The sequence below is a fragment of the Scyliorhinus canicula genome, chromosome 4 (assembly GCF_902713615.1).
Source record: "Scyliorhinus canicula chromosome 4, sScyCan1.1, whole genome shotgun sequence".
NCBI classification, from domain to species: domain Eukaryota; kingdom Metazoa; phylum Chordata; class Chondrichthyes; order Carcharhiniformes; family Scyliorhinidae; genus Scyliorhinus; species Scyliorhinus canicula.
The window spans coordinates 213559205-213574885 of record NC_052149.1 but is presented as its reverse complement, the minus strand read 5'-3'; the positions used below and the strand labels follow the sequence as shown (position 1 = coordinate 213574885).

General features: G+C 46.7%; 1 protein-coding gene across 7 annotated transcripts in view; it reads right to left on the bottom strand.

Moving 5' to 3' along the window:
• Positions 1 to 15681, bottom strand: part of sgcd (sarcoglycan, delta (dystrophin-associated glycoprotein)) — a 668036-nt gene that overhangs the window by 85088 nt on the left and 567267 nt on the right. For all 7 annotated transcript variants that reach the window (XM_038796037.1, XM_038796040.1, XM_038796038.1 and 4 more), the window contains one exon: positions 6884 to 6971. In XM_038796037.1, the coding sequence (XP_038651965.1) occupies positions 6884 to 6971 (88 nt within the window). The remainder of the gene's footprint in view (positions 1 to 6883; positions 6972 to 15681) is intronic.

Sequence of the window (15681 nt, the reverse complement as noted above, 5' to 3'; positions counted from 1 at the left end):
CTGCCTCACAGCTCCAGTGACCTGGGTTCAATTCCAGCCTCGGGTGACTGTGTGGAATTCTTACTTTATCCCCATAACTGCGTGGGTTTTCTCTGGGTGCTCCCGTTTCCTCCCACAGTCCAAAGATGTGCAGGTCAGGTGGATTAGCCATGCTAAATTGCCCTTTAATGTCCAAATGATTAGGTGGGGTGACGGGGTTACAGAGATAGGGTGGAGGCCTTGGCTTAAGTAGGGTACTCTTTCCAAGGGCAGGTGCAGTCTCAATGAGCGGAATAGCCTCCTTCTGCCCTATAAATTATATGATTCTGATTCTAAACATACAAAGTCTCTTAGAAAATGAACATTTAGAAGTTTCACAGCTTTTTAAAAATATTCTGCTTTAATATTCTTTCTACAAACTGAATAACCTCACACTACTCCATATTATACTCCATCTGTCACATTGTTGTCTTCCCATTTAACATATCTATTTTTGCAGCATCTTTTCCCCCTCCTCACTGCTTACATAGCCATCTCACTTTATATCATCAGTAAATGTGCATAAATTATTCTAGGTCCCTTCTTCTAAGTTATTAATGTAGATTGTGAATAGCTGTGGCATTGATCCTTGCGGCATTCTGCTAGCTACAGCCTGCAAACTTGAAAATGCTCCATTTATCCTTACTCTCTGCTTCCTGTCTATTATCAATCCTCTGCTAATATACCAGCCCCGCATCCAGTGTGTTAATGTTCTGTGGGGTACCTTATTGAATGTCTTTTGGAAACTAAATATACTACATCTACATGCTTCTCTTTATCTACCCTACTGGATACTTCCTGAAAAAATGCATAACTTTTTTCAAACTTGATTTGCCCTTGTGGAGACATATTGACTCTTTCTGTTTAGACTATGGGGGCGAATTTCAGCCTGAAATTGCCATCAGAGAGAACGGCGACGCAGGCAGAGAATCCAGAGAGAATCATGCTTCCTGATTCTATCTGGAGAGATTGTGCTTCCCGATTTTCCCAGCCCCTCACCGGCGGCATCATGAGGTTCGGCCCTTTTTTTAATGGATGATCATAAATTTTTATCTTATTAACAGGTTCACCTACCACATGACTCCGTCACTAAATGTTCATACCTCGCCGACATGGAGTCACATCGGAGAGGTTTACTCAGCTTTTTAAATACAGGATTCAATCGAAGATATCCCTCCTGGGATGCAAAGGTTAGGATAGCTCCTGGGGGGAGAGGGAAATGCCCGGGCAGTGCCAACCTGTGCCTTGCGGCAGTGCCATGGGTGGGTCCTCGTGGGAGCCTCATGGCGGGGGGAGGTTTCCATTTATGTGTAGTCGTAGGGGTGCGGAGAGAACAGACAGTGAGGGGGGAACTAAGAGGCAAGGGGAGGGAAGTGGGCACTGAGGGCAGGGCAAGACCGGTGATACTTCTGTAGTGGTGGTGGTGGGGTGCCCCAATGAATACCTGGGGGGGGGGGGGGGGGGGGGCGTGAGCCCTCGCTGCTTGTCCGGGAAAAGGACTTGCGATACCTCTATCGGAGGAGGTGGGGGGGAAGTCGGAGTTGATGTTGGCTTCTGATCGGGGCTCTGTTTTGGAGCCACGCGCTGGCTCTATCAGGCCCCATCCTGCGAGACTGACAGTGTAAGTCACACCCACTCATTTTCAGGCTCAAGGTCTGGAGTGATGACTGGTCTGTACAACTGGAGCACTATATGTCAGTTTTCAGTCTGAGCCTCACACTTCTTTAAAAAAATGATGAGATTCCACCCTACGATTTTCTTAGTGCATGATTAAGAGTTCATTAATAATAGGTTTCAGCATTTTCCTGAATACTGATGTCAGGCTAACTGACAAATTTTCTCTCACCCTCTTTTCTTGAATTGAGGTCTTATATTTGGCAACTTCCAACCCATTAGAATTGCTCTGGATTCAATGGAATTTTAGAAAACCGTAACCATACATCCACTGTCTCTGCAGCTACCTCTTTTAGTCGGACGTGGGCCACGAGGATTTGTTGGCTTTTCGTCCTTCAGATTTCTCTAATAAATTTTCTCTGCGGATAATAATTATTTCAAGTTCCTGCACTCTTAATGGTCCTTTGGTTATCCTCGATTGGAAGAGAATTTGTGTTTGCTCCTCTGAAATCAGGCACAAAATATTTTTTCATGTCCCTGTAATTTCCACATCCCTCATGATAATCTCTTCTGTCTCTGCCTCCAAGGGACAAATGATTACTTTAGCTACTCTCCTTTTTATATAATTGTATAAGCTCTTATCCATTTTTATATTCCTGGTTAGTTTACTCTTAAATTCAATTTTTTTTCTCTTTTAATCAATGCCTTTTGCTGGTTTCCAAAACTTCCTCTATCATCAATTTTACTGCTAATCTGTTGAATATTATAAGCTTCCTTTTAATTTAATACCATTGTTAACTTCCGAGCAACCCACAGATGGATCTTTCCCAATAAGTTTTTGTCCTTAGCTAATTCTCCCCTCAAACTTATGTAATTGACTTTGAAGTTTCAGATGCTTGTTTTGGACTGGAGTATGCGGCTCTCAAACTTAAAAAGGAATTCACATGCATCATGATCACTTTCTCCCAGGGGATCTTACTAATTAACCCTGCCTCATTGAAAATAGATTGAATATAGCTTTAACCCTACTTCTGATTTGTAAAGCAAGATCACCGGCATGCTACCATGCTGCCCTGTCTATAAGGAGATTAAAGTCCCCCATTATTATAACATTTCCTTTGTTGCAAGCTCCAATTATTTATTGTTTAATGCTTTGTCTAATGGTACAATAATTGTTAGGGAGCCTGTAAACTACCCCCACCAGTGTCTTTTGATATTTGTTCATCCTAATTTCCACTCATACGAGTCTATTTCCTGATCATCTGAGCCAGGATTCTTTCAGCTGTTGTCCTTATATCATTGTTTATTATCAGTGCTAATCCTCTTCCTCGTTCATTTTGCCTGTCTTCTTGAAATGATGTGTACCATGGAATATTCATTTCCCAACCTCGGTCACCTGTGTCTGCAAAGACGATGACAACAAACCTATTTATTTATTGCCATGCTGCCACTTCGTCCATCTTGCTTTGAATGTTTTGCGTGATCAACCTTTACTTTTTCTTTTGCCAATAGTTTTGGCGTGGTCCTTTTTATTACTGTAGGATTCTGCTCACTCCTAACTGCCTGCCCCTCTGACATTTTAAGGGAGTGGAGACGTCAGATATTCCACCCAACCTTGGACTTATTGAGGCCATTGAGTGGCTAATTAATGCTCGCTGAAGGACCACACGCTGTCACCACTGGTATTTTACTCGTAGCAGGGGTAGGCCCACACCAAGCATGAAACCCAGCAAGGGGGAAGGACCGCCTTTGGGGTCTACCTGGGTTTATCAGAGGCACACTCCTACAAGAGCATATCCCACCAGATCATTTCCCCTGCCCTTGACAGTCTCCACTGGCCTCTTGATCGCAGCCCCTCATCCACTTCGCTTCCCTCATCAAGACCCCCGACCCAATACCTATCTGGGTTTCTGAGCACGCTGGGACTGCCTATAGTTACAGCAGTGGACAATATACCTGTCTGGCACGGTTGGGACTACAGAACTGCCAACATTCCGATTGGCCAGTGGCTCTCTAAGGTGGGACCTCCTCCCAAGATAGGTGCAGAAATCTTGCCTGAAGGCAATTTACGTTGTTCTCACTGTGGGGGCGGGGGGGGGGGGGGGGGGGGGGGGGGGGGGGCAGTCTTCAGGATCATGGGGCAGAAAATCGGTAGCAAGATATTGGCCGTCCATACTGCAACCCTGCCAGAGTGGAATCTCATCCCACTTGCCATTAATCAGTGAACCATTTTGTGGTTTGTCGAAACAGCTTAAGGCAGTTGTAGTGTATAGTAAGCACTAAAATTGACGATTCTAACAAAAAAAAAGTCATTACTTTTGTGCTCACTTCTTTAGTTCCAGCTCCACAAAGGGAATTCTGGACCAAATGTCCCTGTGCTCACCCATAATTGGTCACTAGAAGGTTTGTGAAAATGAATTACCCTGAGTTTGTTTTTAATTCTTTCTGATAAAATACAAGCATACATCTTCCATCCCCCCAGCAGCAAAGCCAAGGTTGAGCTGGTAACTATCGATGGTTATCACTGTATTAATAAAGAACACTATAATGCACGTTGGCTTAAATCAATTGAGACCATCACCGGTTTGCTTAATGAAACCCCTGGGTTGAAAGGAGTTAACCAAAATCTTTTGTGCTTGTTCAGAATCAAAAAACACCATGTGGTCTGCTGTAGGCAAATAAACTGGGAATTATAACCATCCCCATTTCAAAATAATTTCCCTTGGGTCCCAACAGCTGGTATCTCAAGGTTAAATTTCAGCTATCTGTCAGAAGTATTTCATTCATGCATATAATTAAACTTCATCTTTGTTTTGTTTTTCTCCTTCCTGTTCTTCCAACAAGTTCATAATGTTCACCTCAGACATCTACAGACCAGACAGCTGCAAGCTCACAAACAAATCTTACTGAAGCTGTTTAAGAACTACCTTGTTCCCAATTGATCTATTTGACTGGAAATAATTTTGTAACTTTGACAGTGCAAAGGCTTGAGATTGAGGGGAGATAGTGTGGGATTCATGATTTAAATAAGCATATTAATATTGAAAATAACATTTGTCACCCTAGGAGGCGAGATTTTAACTCACTCAAAATCCATTCCCTCATACAATTTTTCTAAATCTTAACTTGGGCCCCAATTTTAAAGTTTTAACTGTAGGCTACTTTTCAGCAACTGAGCTTTGTTGTCAGTTCACAAAAACAAGCCTGAGGTTTTAAAACTCCCACTCCTCTCAACTACACCAGGTATGGGATAATATTCGCTGTCGGATCATCTTGGGGTAAGCCCGTGATGGGGCTGCTGGTAAGATTGAGACAGGGAAAACCTAACATGCCCTTTGTGAGCCAGAGAAGCTCTACTGTTCTGCCTCAACCCATAAAGAAAGCTTAAAAAAAACACTTTTCAACATACGCTTTAGCACCTCATCTGGCCCAGAGCCACTCCATGCTGGATTGGACAGATAAAAAACTTACTGCCAAATTGTGCAACAGTTGCCTGGTTAAAAATAGCCATAGGGTCAAGTTAACTATGTTGGGAGGTGGTATACAAAATGTAAAATAGGGCCTTGTAGCTAGAGTGGACATTGTTTTACCTCCTCAGTGAAGCAGGTTTAAATAGTTGCAGTTCACCACTTGTTAACTCCATGGCTGGTAATTGCGACCTGGGCAATTTCAGCTGCCCACTTGTCCAGTTTTGCTTCTTTGGGTAGGGTTAAAATTGTCATGATCTCTTCTTATTTCAGAGGAAAAGCAGGCTTCAGTCCATTTCCAAAATAACTATCTCCCCCCACCCGCAACCACCACCACTACCCTCCAGCCCACTTTGCTCTGTTCCTGCTAGTTATATCTGCCGGGGTGAAAATAGGAACCCATTCCCACCATGAAGGCAGCTTTGACCTAAGAGTACCAGTGGGAAACATTTTACAAGGATCTCGGGAATCCACCACTGGCTTCACCTTCCCCCTCCATCGAAAATTGACAGATCATCACTTTCCTAGGGCAATATGTATAAAATTGGGAACTCAAGAGGCATTGACAGCTGAACCAAACATGCCAGTGATTAATACAGCTTATACATGAAGACAGAAAACTCAATCATTAATGTTTCTCACAAAATAAACTGAGGATGCTTTTCATGTAATGTTTATTAAAAATGAAACTGCATCCAAAACTTTTTTTATGATTTTAAAAATCTTCTCCTTTAAAGAAAATTGTAGCAATGATGAGACAGTGATTCCCGCCACCAGTAGAAAAGTCGGGGACGAACCTGCCTCCACCAGCCCAGGAAGCCACAAATGGATATTATGGTTATCCAGCAATAAATTGTCTGAGGCCATGGGTGTTGTTCCCATTCAGGGAGCATGTCCCAACTCCAAGAGCTGCCAGAGGGCCAGCGGTGCTCCGGTCCAGTGGCGCCACTGGGAAAGATGACCACTGCTAGCATTATAGTCAGTCCCCAACCATAAACGCTGCTGAACTTGAAGGTAGGTGAGGTGGCCTCGACAGGGCCAGTCAGGCAGGACCCAACAAGGGTGGGGAGGGGGGATCACAAGGCAAGGGGGGGGGGCTGTTCAAGCTGAGGTAGTTATCTGTACTGGTGGGGTGAGGTGGTGGTGGGGGGTGTCTATTGAGTCTCCCAACCTGGAAGTGTACAGCCAGGATTTATGTCGCAATGGGGGGAGGCTCTTAGTGGCCCTTCTTTGACCACTTAAGCTCATCAATTGGAACTGCCGCTGCAAGTAAAATACCAGCAGAAGTGGATAGATGATGGGCACAGTGCCCTCTCCCCACCATCCGACCTAATTTTACACCAGCCCACCACATACTTTCCAGCTGCCCTCCCAAGAGTGGGAATGTTTGGGGGGGGGGGGGGGGGGGGGGGGGGGGGGAAAGCCTAGCATTCCGACCAATTTTCCAAGTGGATGGGCAGCTGACTTGCTGCAATGTCTCTGTCCTATTTTCTGGCTTCTCCCTGTCTCTGAGGAAACACTGGGTTTGATTTTGCCACTCCCCTCATTTATTCAGCCACTGTCCCCAGCTTCCACATGTAGATTGGGAATGCAGTGCATCTGTGAAAGCTGCAGCGCCAAAAGCCGTGTCAAATCCCTCAATGATACAGCACACCAATGCGCTGCAGCACAACATAAGCAGATCAGTACGAGTGTCAATCTTCTTCATTGTTATTTTCAGCACATCCAGCTCAAACGTGTCTGACAAGAGGGCTATATGCCCTCTCCATGATATTCAGACTTACCTGCAATTAATTGGGTAACAATCTGTTGCTCACTATTGCGGATGCTCACTGTAACATTCCTAGAAGACTGCAAGTAAAGGGGGTTGTCCTATAATGAAAACAACATCAGAAAAAAAATACTGTTAGGAATATTCCTTTGAGAATTAGTCTTCATGGTTATTATTGGGGCAGCCATATTGTTCATGCAAAACAAGGGATTAGTCAAGATAACAGGTGGAATTTAATGTCCTCCACATGGTCCGTTTGGTGGTGGGGGGCATTTAGTCAGGCGGAAGGGTGCTGACACCTCAACCTTTCCCCCTCCGCTCCGAATACGTCCATGCAGGAACACCCGCAGGGGGCCTTCCCATCATGCCACCAATTAAGGCCCTTACATGGACCATTCCAACCCACTTAAAGGTATCATCCTGTTGCCGCTGGTGTTAATCCAACAGCAGGCAGGGAGGTTTGCCATGAAGGGAGAATGACAAGCACACATGTGTGGGGTTGGCTGTGGGCTCATTCAAAGGCACTCAGTACCTGATTGAGGGGCCCAGCACTGGAAAGGAGGTGCCTGCGAAGTGGCACCCTCCGCTGTTCTTACCGAATAATCCTCCTCCCTCCCCCCACAATTCCTCCAAACTACCCCCCGCTCTGGCCCAGGTTTCAGCAACAATCCTGGCCCCAAGGTGGGTGACACCTGGTAGCGGGCACCAACTCCCCAGTGGTGCTGCCATTCAATAGGGCTTTCAGCCTCTGATTGGCCGGCAGTTCCAGGTGGATGGGAACTATGCCCCTGGATTCATGATCCTTGGGGTGGGGTTGGGTGAAACAAGATTCTGCCCAACATCTCATCACCTTGAAGATATCCTGGGCCTGGGGACAACCACTGGCTGCTATGTTTGAGCAAATAACAGTCATTGTATCACAGAAGTAACATTAAGAGAAAGTGCACTGTAATGTTCCGATGTACAAATCTAAGCCTTGAATAGACAGAGAAAATAAATGGAAAAGAAGTGTTAAAGGGCTTGATCTGCATGAAAAAGTACTTGGAAACCATTTGTTTATGGAGACAGAAACACTGCAAAAAGATTGTTACATCATGTGCCATTGATGCACTTGAATGTTTCACAACATTTTTATCAGTTTGCTCTCTGTTTGCAAGATAATGACAAATGTATTTGAGACATACCTTTTCCAGAAAGACAGTGGGCGAAATTCTCCGACCCCCACGACGGGTCGGAGAATAGCGGGAGGGCCTTCCTGACATTTTTCCCGCCCTCCCGCTATTCTCCCCCACCCCCCGCCCAACTCCCAACCCGAATCGCTGCCGCCGTTTTTTTACGGCCGGCAGCGATTCTCAGCTGTTCGATGGGCCGAAGTCCCAGCCCTTTACGCCGTTTTTACGAACGGCAAACACACCTGGTCTGGCCGTTCGTAAAAGCGGCGTCACAAACTCGCTTTTTATAACCATGGCACCGATTGGCACGGCAGTACCACGGCCGTGCCAAGGGTGCCATGGGCCCGCGATCGGTGCCCACCGATCGCGGGCAGCAGGCCCGATGCCCGCGCACTCTTTCTCCTTCCGCCGCCCCGCAGTATCCATTCGCGGGGCGGCTGAGGGGCATCCCGGCCCGCGCATGCGCGGGTTTCACGCAAATACGCGATGACGTCATCCGCGCATGCGCGGGTTGGAGTCTTCCAATCCGCGCATGCGCGGCTGACGTCATATGACGCGTCAGCCGGCGCTAACTCCGGCAAGCGGGCTTAACGATATTCGTTAAGCCCGTCATGCCGGAGCCTACGGCGTCGGGCTGCTAGCCCCGACCGGGGACCAGAATCGGTTCCCGGTCGGGAAGGGGCGCGCTGGCGTCAAACCCGGGCGGGTTTAACGCCAGCTTTACGATTTCTCCCGTTTTGGGAGAATCGCGCCCAGTGCCCCTCATTTTAAAATTTCATGGGAACAAGAGCTGACCTATAACCTTGGTGTTTTCCAATGTGCACTTCACAATGATGCTTTTAGTAGAATGCAAATACTTTCCTCTGAAGTCAACCAGGCCAGCTTGATCTTCAGGTGGATTTAAATGCCTTTCTTTGGTTAAGTAATAACTTGGATCACTTGCCACATTTGTTTTGTTAAAGAAAAACAGCACAGTCAAACAATGTTGGGACACTTTATACGATGTCTGTTCCTTAGGATTTAGTGTTGCTGGCTCCTCGACTTGCTGATCATTTACAATTGAAAGGTACTTCTCTTTACACATAGGTAAATCCTTGTAACTGTAAATCCCATCTTTGTTGCCACATGACAACTGAAATAAAAGGCAAGCTCATTTTTATAATATGAAAACATTTGCCAGCAACCTGGCTTCAATGGAAAACAGTGCTTGCCTGGTCTGTCCATAGGCCAAGCAAGCATTATCCACGATTTGGGAATATGCAGTGGGTTACCTGCTGCACAGATGTTAAGAGGGCACATCCGCTTTAATCCCTGGTTTTGAAACGCACATTTCCTGGCCCCCGCAAGGGACTTCAAACATTTTCAAATAAGGATCATTATGGAATATCCTCTTTCCAAAATTAAAGCGATATACTAACCTTTGGCATGAAGTGTGCAGTTGAAATCTACTGTCAAGGGATTTGCTAAACTGTTTTAGCGACAAGTTCACTATTTAAATGAATGGGATGCCAATGTTTGGTGAATGACAATATTAAAAACACAGTCATGGAGAATGGAAAAACAAAATAAAGGTTAATATTCAGGGTAATAAACCACAAACCCCAAGTAGCATTGGAAATGTTGAAAGAGAAAGGAAAATTGCCAGCAATTGGCCATGTAAATGGAATTATGCAACAGGTGCCTTCCATCTCCAATGTAAGGAAATTCCATCATTCGTCAATGTAATTCCTTGGAGATCAGAACTACCTTTCTATTCGCTGTGTGCCGAGATCTACATCAAATGATAATTTCAGACGCGAGTGTCATACTTTCGTTCTGCTAATTTTTTAAAAAACAGGTCTGAAGTGAGAACACTTCTTGATATGTAAAGCTGACTATTTTGCTAAAATCAGTGAATGTGGGAAGTGCTCCTCAATGTCTTAGTAATTATTGCAAGACTGGGCTATAATTTAATTTCAAGGCCCAATGACACAATGAGTGTTAATATTTATTTAAATTAGCAACTTGATGAAGAAACTGATACGGGTAGTGTAGCTTTTACTGGTGCTTAGCCACGCATCATTTGCTTGTTCTGACAGAATAATTCCATATATTTTGACCCCAACTCTGCTCCTCTGTTCATCCCTTTCCACTGTATTGTTCTACAGACATTGGCAGGGTTTTAATACTCCCACTAGAAGTGTCCTGTCTTTCTACACACATCTAAACAGTGTGTGAAAAACTGAAAGTCAAGACAATCCAGCTCGATCCTGTCAATATGTACATGTGTATACTTTGTAAGTGATAGCAATCGTGAGACGCAACACTGGCTGCCTTTCACTCTTCAGAGTTGGGAACCGAGAGGTGTTCCATCAGTAGCTTGATTACTGTATACAGTCTGTTACAAATGCCAGACAGTTTAAAGCGGAGGTTGGTAACTGCAAATCATGACAAGACTGCAGAGTTTCCGTGCATATGCATGCGGCCTAACATACACAGATCTATAAGCTCTTTGGGCCCACCCAGCGCATAAAGAAAAACCCCATGAAAACCTGGGTAATGTGACTGGGACCAGAACATCATTGAAGACAAAGAGTCCTGGGTGTGGGGGGAGGCGGTAGAGTGCTTCCAAAAGAATCCCAGATGGGATGATGTTCCAGTTTAAAATCAGGACAATGGCTGCCGATAGCAGTCTTTAAGGGAAGAGGGCTGAGGAGAAGCCCTGAATATATAAGAAGGCAACAGACGCTTGGTGACTCAGCGCTGTGGGCCGTTGGTGCAAACCTATCCCTGTTCTGATCGGCCAAGCCAAAGAGCTAAAATTGTGCTTGTGAGTGGGGCTTGGGAACGGATTCAGTGATCCACAGGAATGGAATCTCAGGAGATTAGATCGAAACCTCGAGAGGTGGGCCATCGTTGATGCCGTCCGAGTTGGAGTGACTTTTGGAGATAATTCCAAGGTTCGATCTTTTTGAGGTAAAGACTGTGATCTCTCGTGAGAGGGACAGAGTTTGTGTGAGATTAATTGACACAATGTTACTGCCGTCTGGGTGGATTGTTGAGGAATCCATGGTCACATCTGTCATTTAGTGTTCAATGTGGTGTGTGCGGCCAGAGTTTGCCTGTTAATTTACACTTACCTCATATTGACCCTGAATTAAGATAGATATTGTAAATTGTTTTATCTTTCTGACCTTGTAGTGTAAACTTTATTTTTGTTTGTTCAAAACCCCATGGAATTTTGTGGCTTTATTCCCTTAACAAGTGTCTTGAATCATTAACTTTGGGCAGGATTCTCCATTCAGGCGACTAAGTTCTCCCGCCAGAGCATAATCATTCCTGGTCTGTGCTGGCACTAGGAGTAGCACCAGGAGCAATTCCCTCCCCCTTGCCATGCAAATGTATGTTTGGCAGTCAGCTTGCGGGAGTCTACTGGAATCTCGCTATCCGGCCGCTATTCTGACTGGGCGACCAAATACCGAGGTCCGGCGGATAGCCCCCCCTCCACCCCACTGACAAGTTCTCTCTCCCCCCCCCACCCCACCACAACCACCATGGGAATTAGGGCTCACCACACCCCCCTCACTGCATACATGCATGAGGGTAACTCGGCCCCCCAACAAACCCCCATCAGAGTACGCCCTGCCCCCACCATATCCCCCCATTTGATCTGATGGGGGTTTTGATGGGGTGGTCTCTGATGCATCTCTTTTGGGGGTTTGTTGGGGGGGTGGGTCCGAAAGAGGGTCTCTGTTGGTGGTCTGATGAGGGGGGGGGGGGGGTACTGAAAAGGCGGATTAGACAGGAATTGCATTATCATGGAGAGGAGCCCCTTCGATGGTCTTTGGGGGGCACCTACGTTACATATTTACTACCCTGACCCACCATCGGGTCCACCACAGAGGCCCACACTTGAAAATACTTGCACCAATCCATGCCCACGTTAATCCCAGCTTAGAGGCCTGGAGCACCATGGAGCCATGGAGAATTGGGCTTCCAGCCTGTAAATTTGATGCAAATGGGTTTGCAATCTTCCGTCAGCATGCGACATGCAGCTATTTCCAATTTATTCTCTCACCAAAAAATGTTCCAAAATAACAGAGAACATTGAGAAAACTAAAAGCCAATTTGTATAAATTAACAGTGCAGGTGAGATTTGACTTTAGACTGAATAACCACTGACAAGCCATTGAAAGTATAGATTGTTTTCAATCTCTGTGTACTGACTGTATAATAATTTGGCGCTGCGATGCTTGTGTGGCATTCAACTTCTCTTATTCAAAAGGTTGCTGTTGTTTGACCTCACTATCTGTACAATGCAATAAGTTAAAGGTCTGAAAAGGTTGTTGAGGCAAAGAATGATTTTTGACCTAATTAGATACAAGAAATGCAAATTACCAGGTGGCAGCAGATTTAATAAACTTCATAAAGACTCAGTCAATGTGGCTGAAAGCAGCTGCCAGTACAGTGAGGCCCGTCAATTAGATCAGGATAGACCAGACCAATAACTGCAAACCAAAACAATGGGCTGAACTCTCCATTCCAGCAACTTAGAATTGACGGTAACGGAGCATGTGTGTCTTTACGACAGAAGTTCTGCATGGGACCCTCACCGATTCTGGGACTGGTGAGGGGCTAGCAGTGCTGCCGGGTGAAACTCCCGGCTCCTGCGTCGGAAACGGCCGGAGTTGTCTGGGTCCATGGCGGTGCACGCACAGGGCTGACGACCTGCAACGGTTGCGCTGTACAACATGGCGCCGGCCGTGCGTGAACCCGACCCACGACCCCACAGCCCACCCCCTGGCCACCCCTACCAAGCCCTCACGGCGTGTCAGCCAGCGACACGGTTCCCGGCCGAGTGTGGCAGTGCTGCGCACAGTCCGCAGCCGCTAAAGTGGGTTCCCGCACGGCTGAGATTACAGTGTCCCATGCCTTAGGAAACTCAGCACATCGGGGGCGGAGCTTCGCGGGAGGGCCGGCCGATGATGCGGCAACACTATTGCAACGATGCTCGCCGCGCTGATGCCATTTCCGAGAGGGTGGAGCATGGCTGACCAGCGCCAAACCGGCGTTGGCCCCGATTTTGGCATCGGGGTCGATTCTCCGCCCGATCGCCGATTCCGATATCGTCGTTGGGAACGAGAATCCAGCCCAAGATGTGGACACAAAGCAGAACAGTTGCAGTAGAATATTACAAAGTACACGTCGGATGGGGTTGGGAGGCAAGACCATGATAGGTGTGTGCAGTTCGAAGGCTCTCTTTAGGGGTCTGGGCAGGGGGGAGGGTGGGAGAAGATGGAAAAAGTGCTACAAAATCCAACAGCAGCCTCCTCTCTTTCACCGCAGCGTTTCCTGAATGCTGATAATACTGTGGAGCAACAGTGAATTTGTAATTGTGCTCCTAAGTACACTGTGCAAGCCAGATAAAAATATGAAGTGTCCTGGACCTGCATGGCGAGGTTCTTAGACACCATGACATCCAGTGCTGTAAAATCTGCATCAGGCATGCGTGCAGTAGTATTGCGCTTCCCACCTGACATCTTGACTCCTCCCTACTGTGAACCTCTCTCACCCATCATGGAATTTGCCGGGTGGGGAAGTTGGGGTTTAATATCAAGGCCAATAACTGAGAATGCATTCTGCAAAACATTATCTGCTTTAACAACTGAGGAACCTGGGAATATAGAAACAGTAGACCAATCAGCTCCTTGACTACTTCACCATTTGATTTGAACTTAGTTGATCTCAAACTCAACTTGGTTTATGCTCTTACCCAACATAAATCTGCAAATTTCAGTTCATCCTTTCTTTTGTGGGCGATGATTCTGTGTTTCCACAACTCCCTGTGTAAGTAAGTGCTTCCCGATTTCACTTCCAAATGGTCCCGCTCTAATTTTAAGATTATGCCCTTGGTGTGTTGCACTGCCTCACTGGAGGAAATAGTTTCTCTGCATCTACAATCTGAAATCACTTTATTGTTGACCCAGATCAGATAAATCCTTAACTACCCAACCTCAAAGGAATGCAGAGGTCTTGTTTTATGCAACCAGGCTTCACAATTCAAACTTCAAAGCAGTGGTATCATTCTGGTGAATAGGAGCTGCCATTCTTCAATGGTCAATATATCGTTCCTTGATCTGGGGTTTGATTTAATGACAAAAATGTCAGTTCTGGGTGGCATTAGAGGGGTCGTTCCCAGTGCTGAAGGACCCCGCTCTCTAACGGTCCCGCCGAGGCCACACTTGGTCACATTCCCTGGTCTGAGGAGCTCTGCTAAACGCCGCCCAGCTGGGGTCTCCTCAGCCAGATGGGTAGATCCCGGCAGTCAGTTGGATCTAGCATCAGCAGTTAAGTGAGTTTTTAAGCACACTTAACTCTGCAAGTCGTTTGATCTTGCGAGGCGTAAAGACGTCCAGGAATCCCGGAAGAGGCCTCTCGTGACCGACTGCATTCTGTCCCGATTCTGGGGGGACGCGGTACGTAGAGCACGCCCCTGGGGATGGGTTCTCGGCATCCCGACACCAAAATCGCAGCCGGCGTGGGAGCGGAGAATCCATTTTCCTGCACGGAATCGGGACCGGCACCGATTCTGCGGGCCGCGAAAAGCGGCATACTCTCCACGCCGCCTTGGACCTACCCGGGGCCATTGCCAGAGTCCCGCTCTGCCGTTCTGTGCCGCCGACCGGCCAAAGTCCCGATGGCGTGGATCTCATGTGGTCCAGCCAGTCAGGATACTCGCGGACTCGGTCCGCCCACCGCCCTGGACGTGGGCGGGCGATCAGAGGGCAAGGGGGTCCTATAGACGGCCGGAAAATGTTTCTGCTACAGGGTCGGGCGCACGGCCAATCGGGGGTTTAATTTCAGGGTCCAGCTCCGCGGTCCGAGTCCACCATGGAGGAATGGCGCAGCTGCTGGAGGCCTCAGACCTGGAAGTGTGGGGGCCTGTGTCTGCAGCAAAAGATGCTAGAAACACGCTCAGTCACTGCTAGCCCCCTGCGGAGCTATGAATGTGGGGCCTTCTTATGCTTTGTTTTTGGTGTGAAACTCTACTGTTTTTATGATGGCATGGGGAAATAGTCCCAAAAACAGAGAATCCAACCCCTGGTGTCTGAAACTGAGTGCCAGCATTTCACTAATTGTCCTTGAGGGGGCAGTTAAGAGTCTGGATTGCTCTGGATCTGGAGTCACATGTAGGCCAGACCAGGTAAGGACGGCAGATTTCCTTCCCTAAAGGATATTAATGAACCAGATGGGTTTTTGCGACAATCGACAATGGGTTCATGGTTATCATTTGAGTTTTAGTTCCGGATTCTTATTGCATTCAAATTTCACTATCTGTGGTAGCTAGGTTTGAACTTGGGTCCGCTGAGCATTACTCTGGGTCTCTGAGTTTACTAGTCCAGTGACAATACCACTGTGCCACAGCCTCCATATTCTGTCCATAATTGTTTTTTGCATCTAGATGCTAGCTTCGAGTTAATTGTGCACAAGGACCCTTAAATCGCTTTGTTCCCCCTTACTGACTAATATCACATCACTGAAGAAATATTCAGATTTGTCTTTCTCAGATCCTCAGTTGATGATTCCCGCTTTCCTACAGTGAGCTTACTCTGCTACAGTTTTTCCCATTCACTGTCAAATGTTCCAGTACAATCCCAGT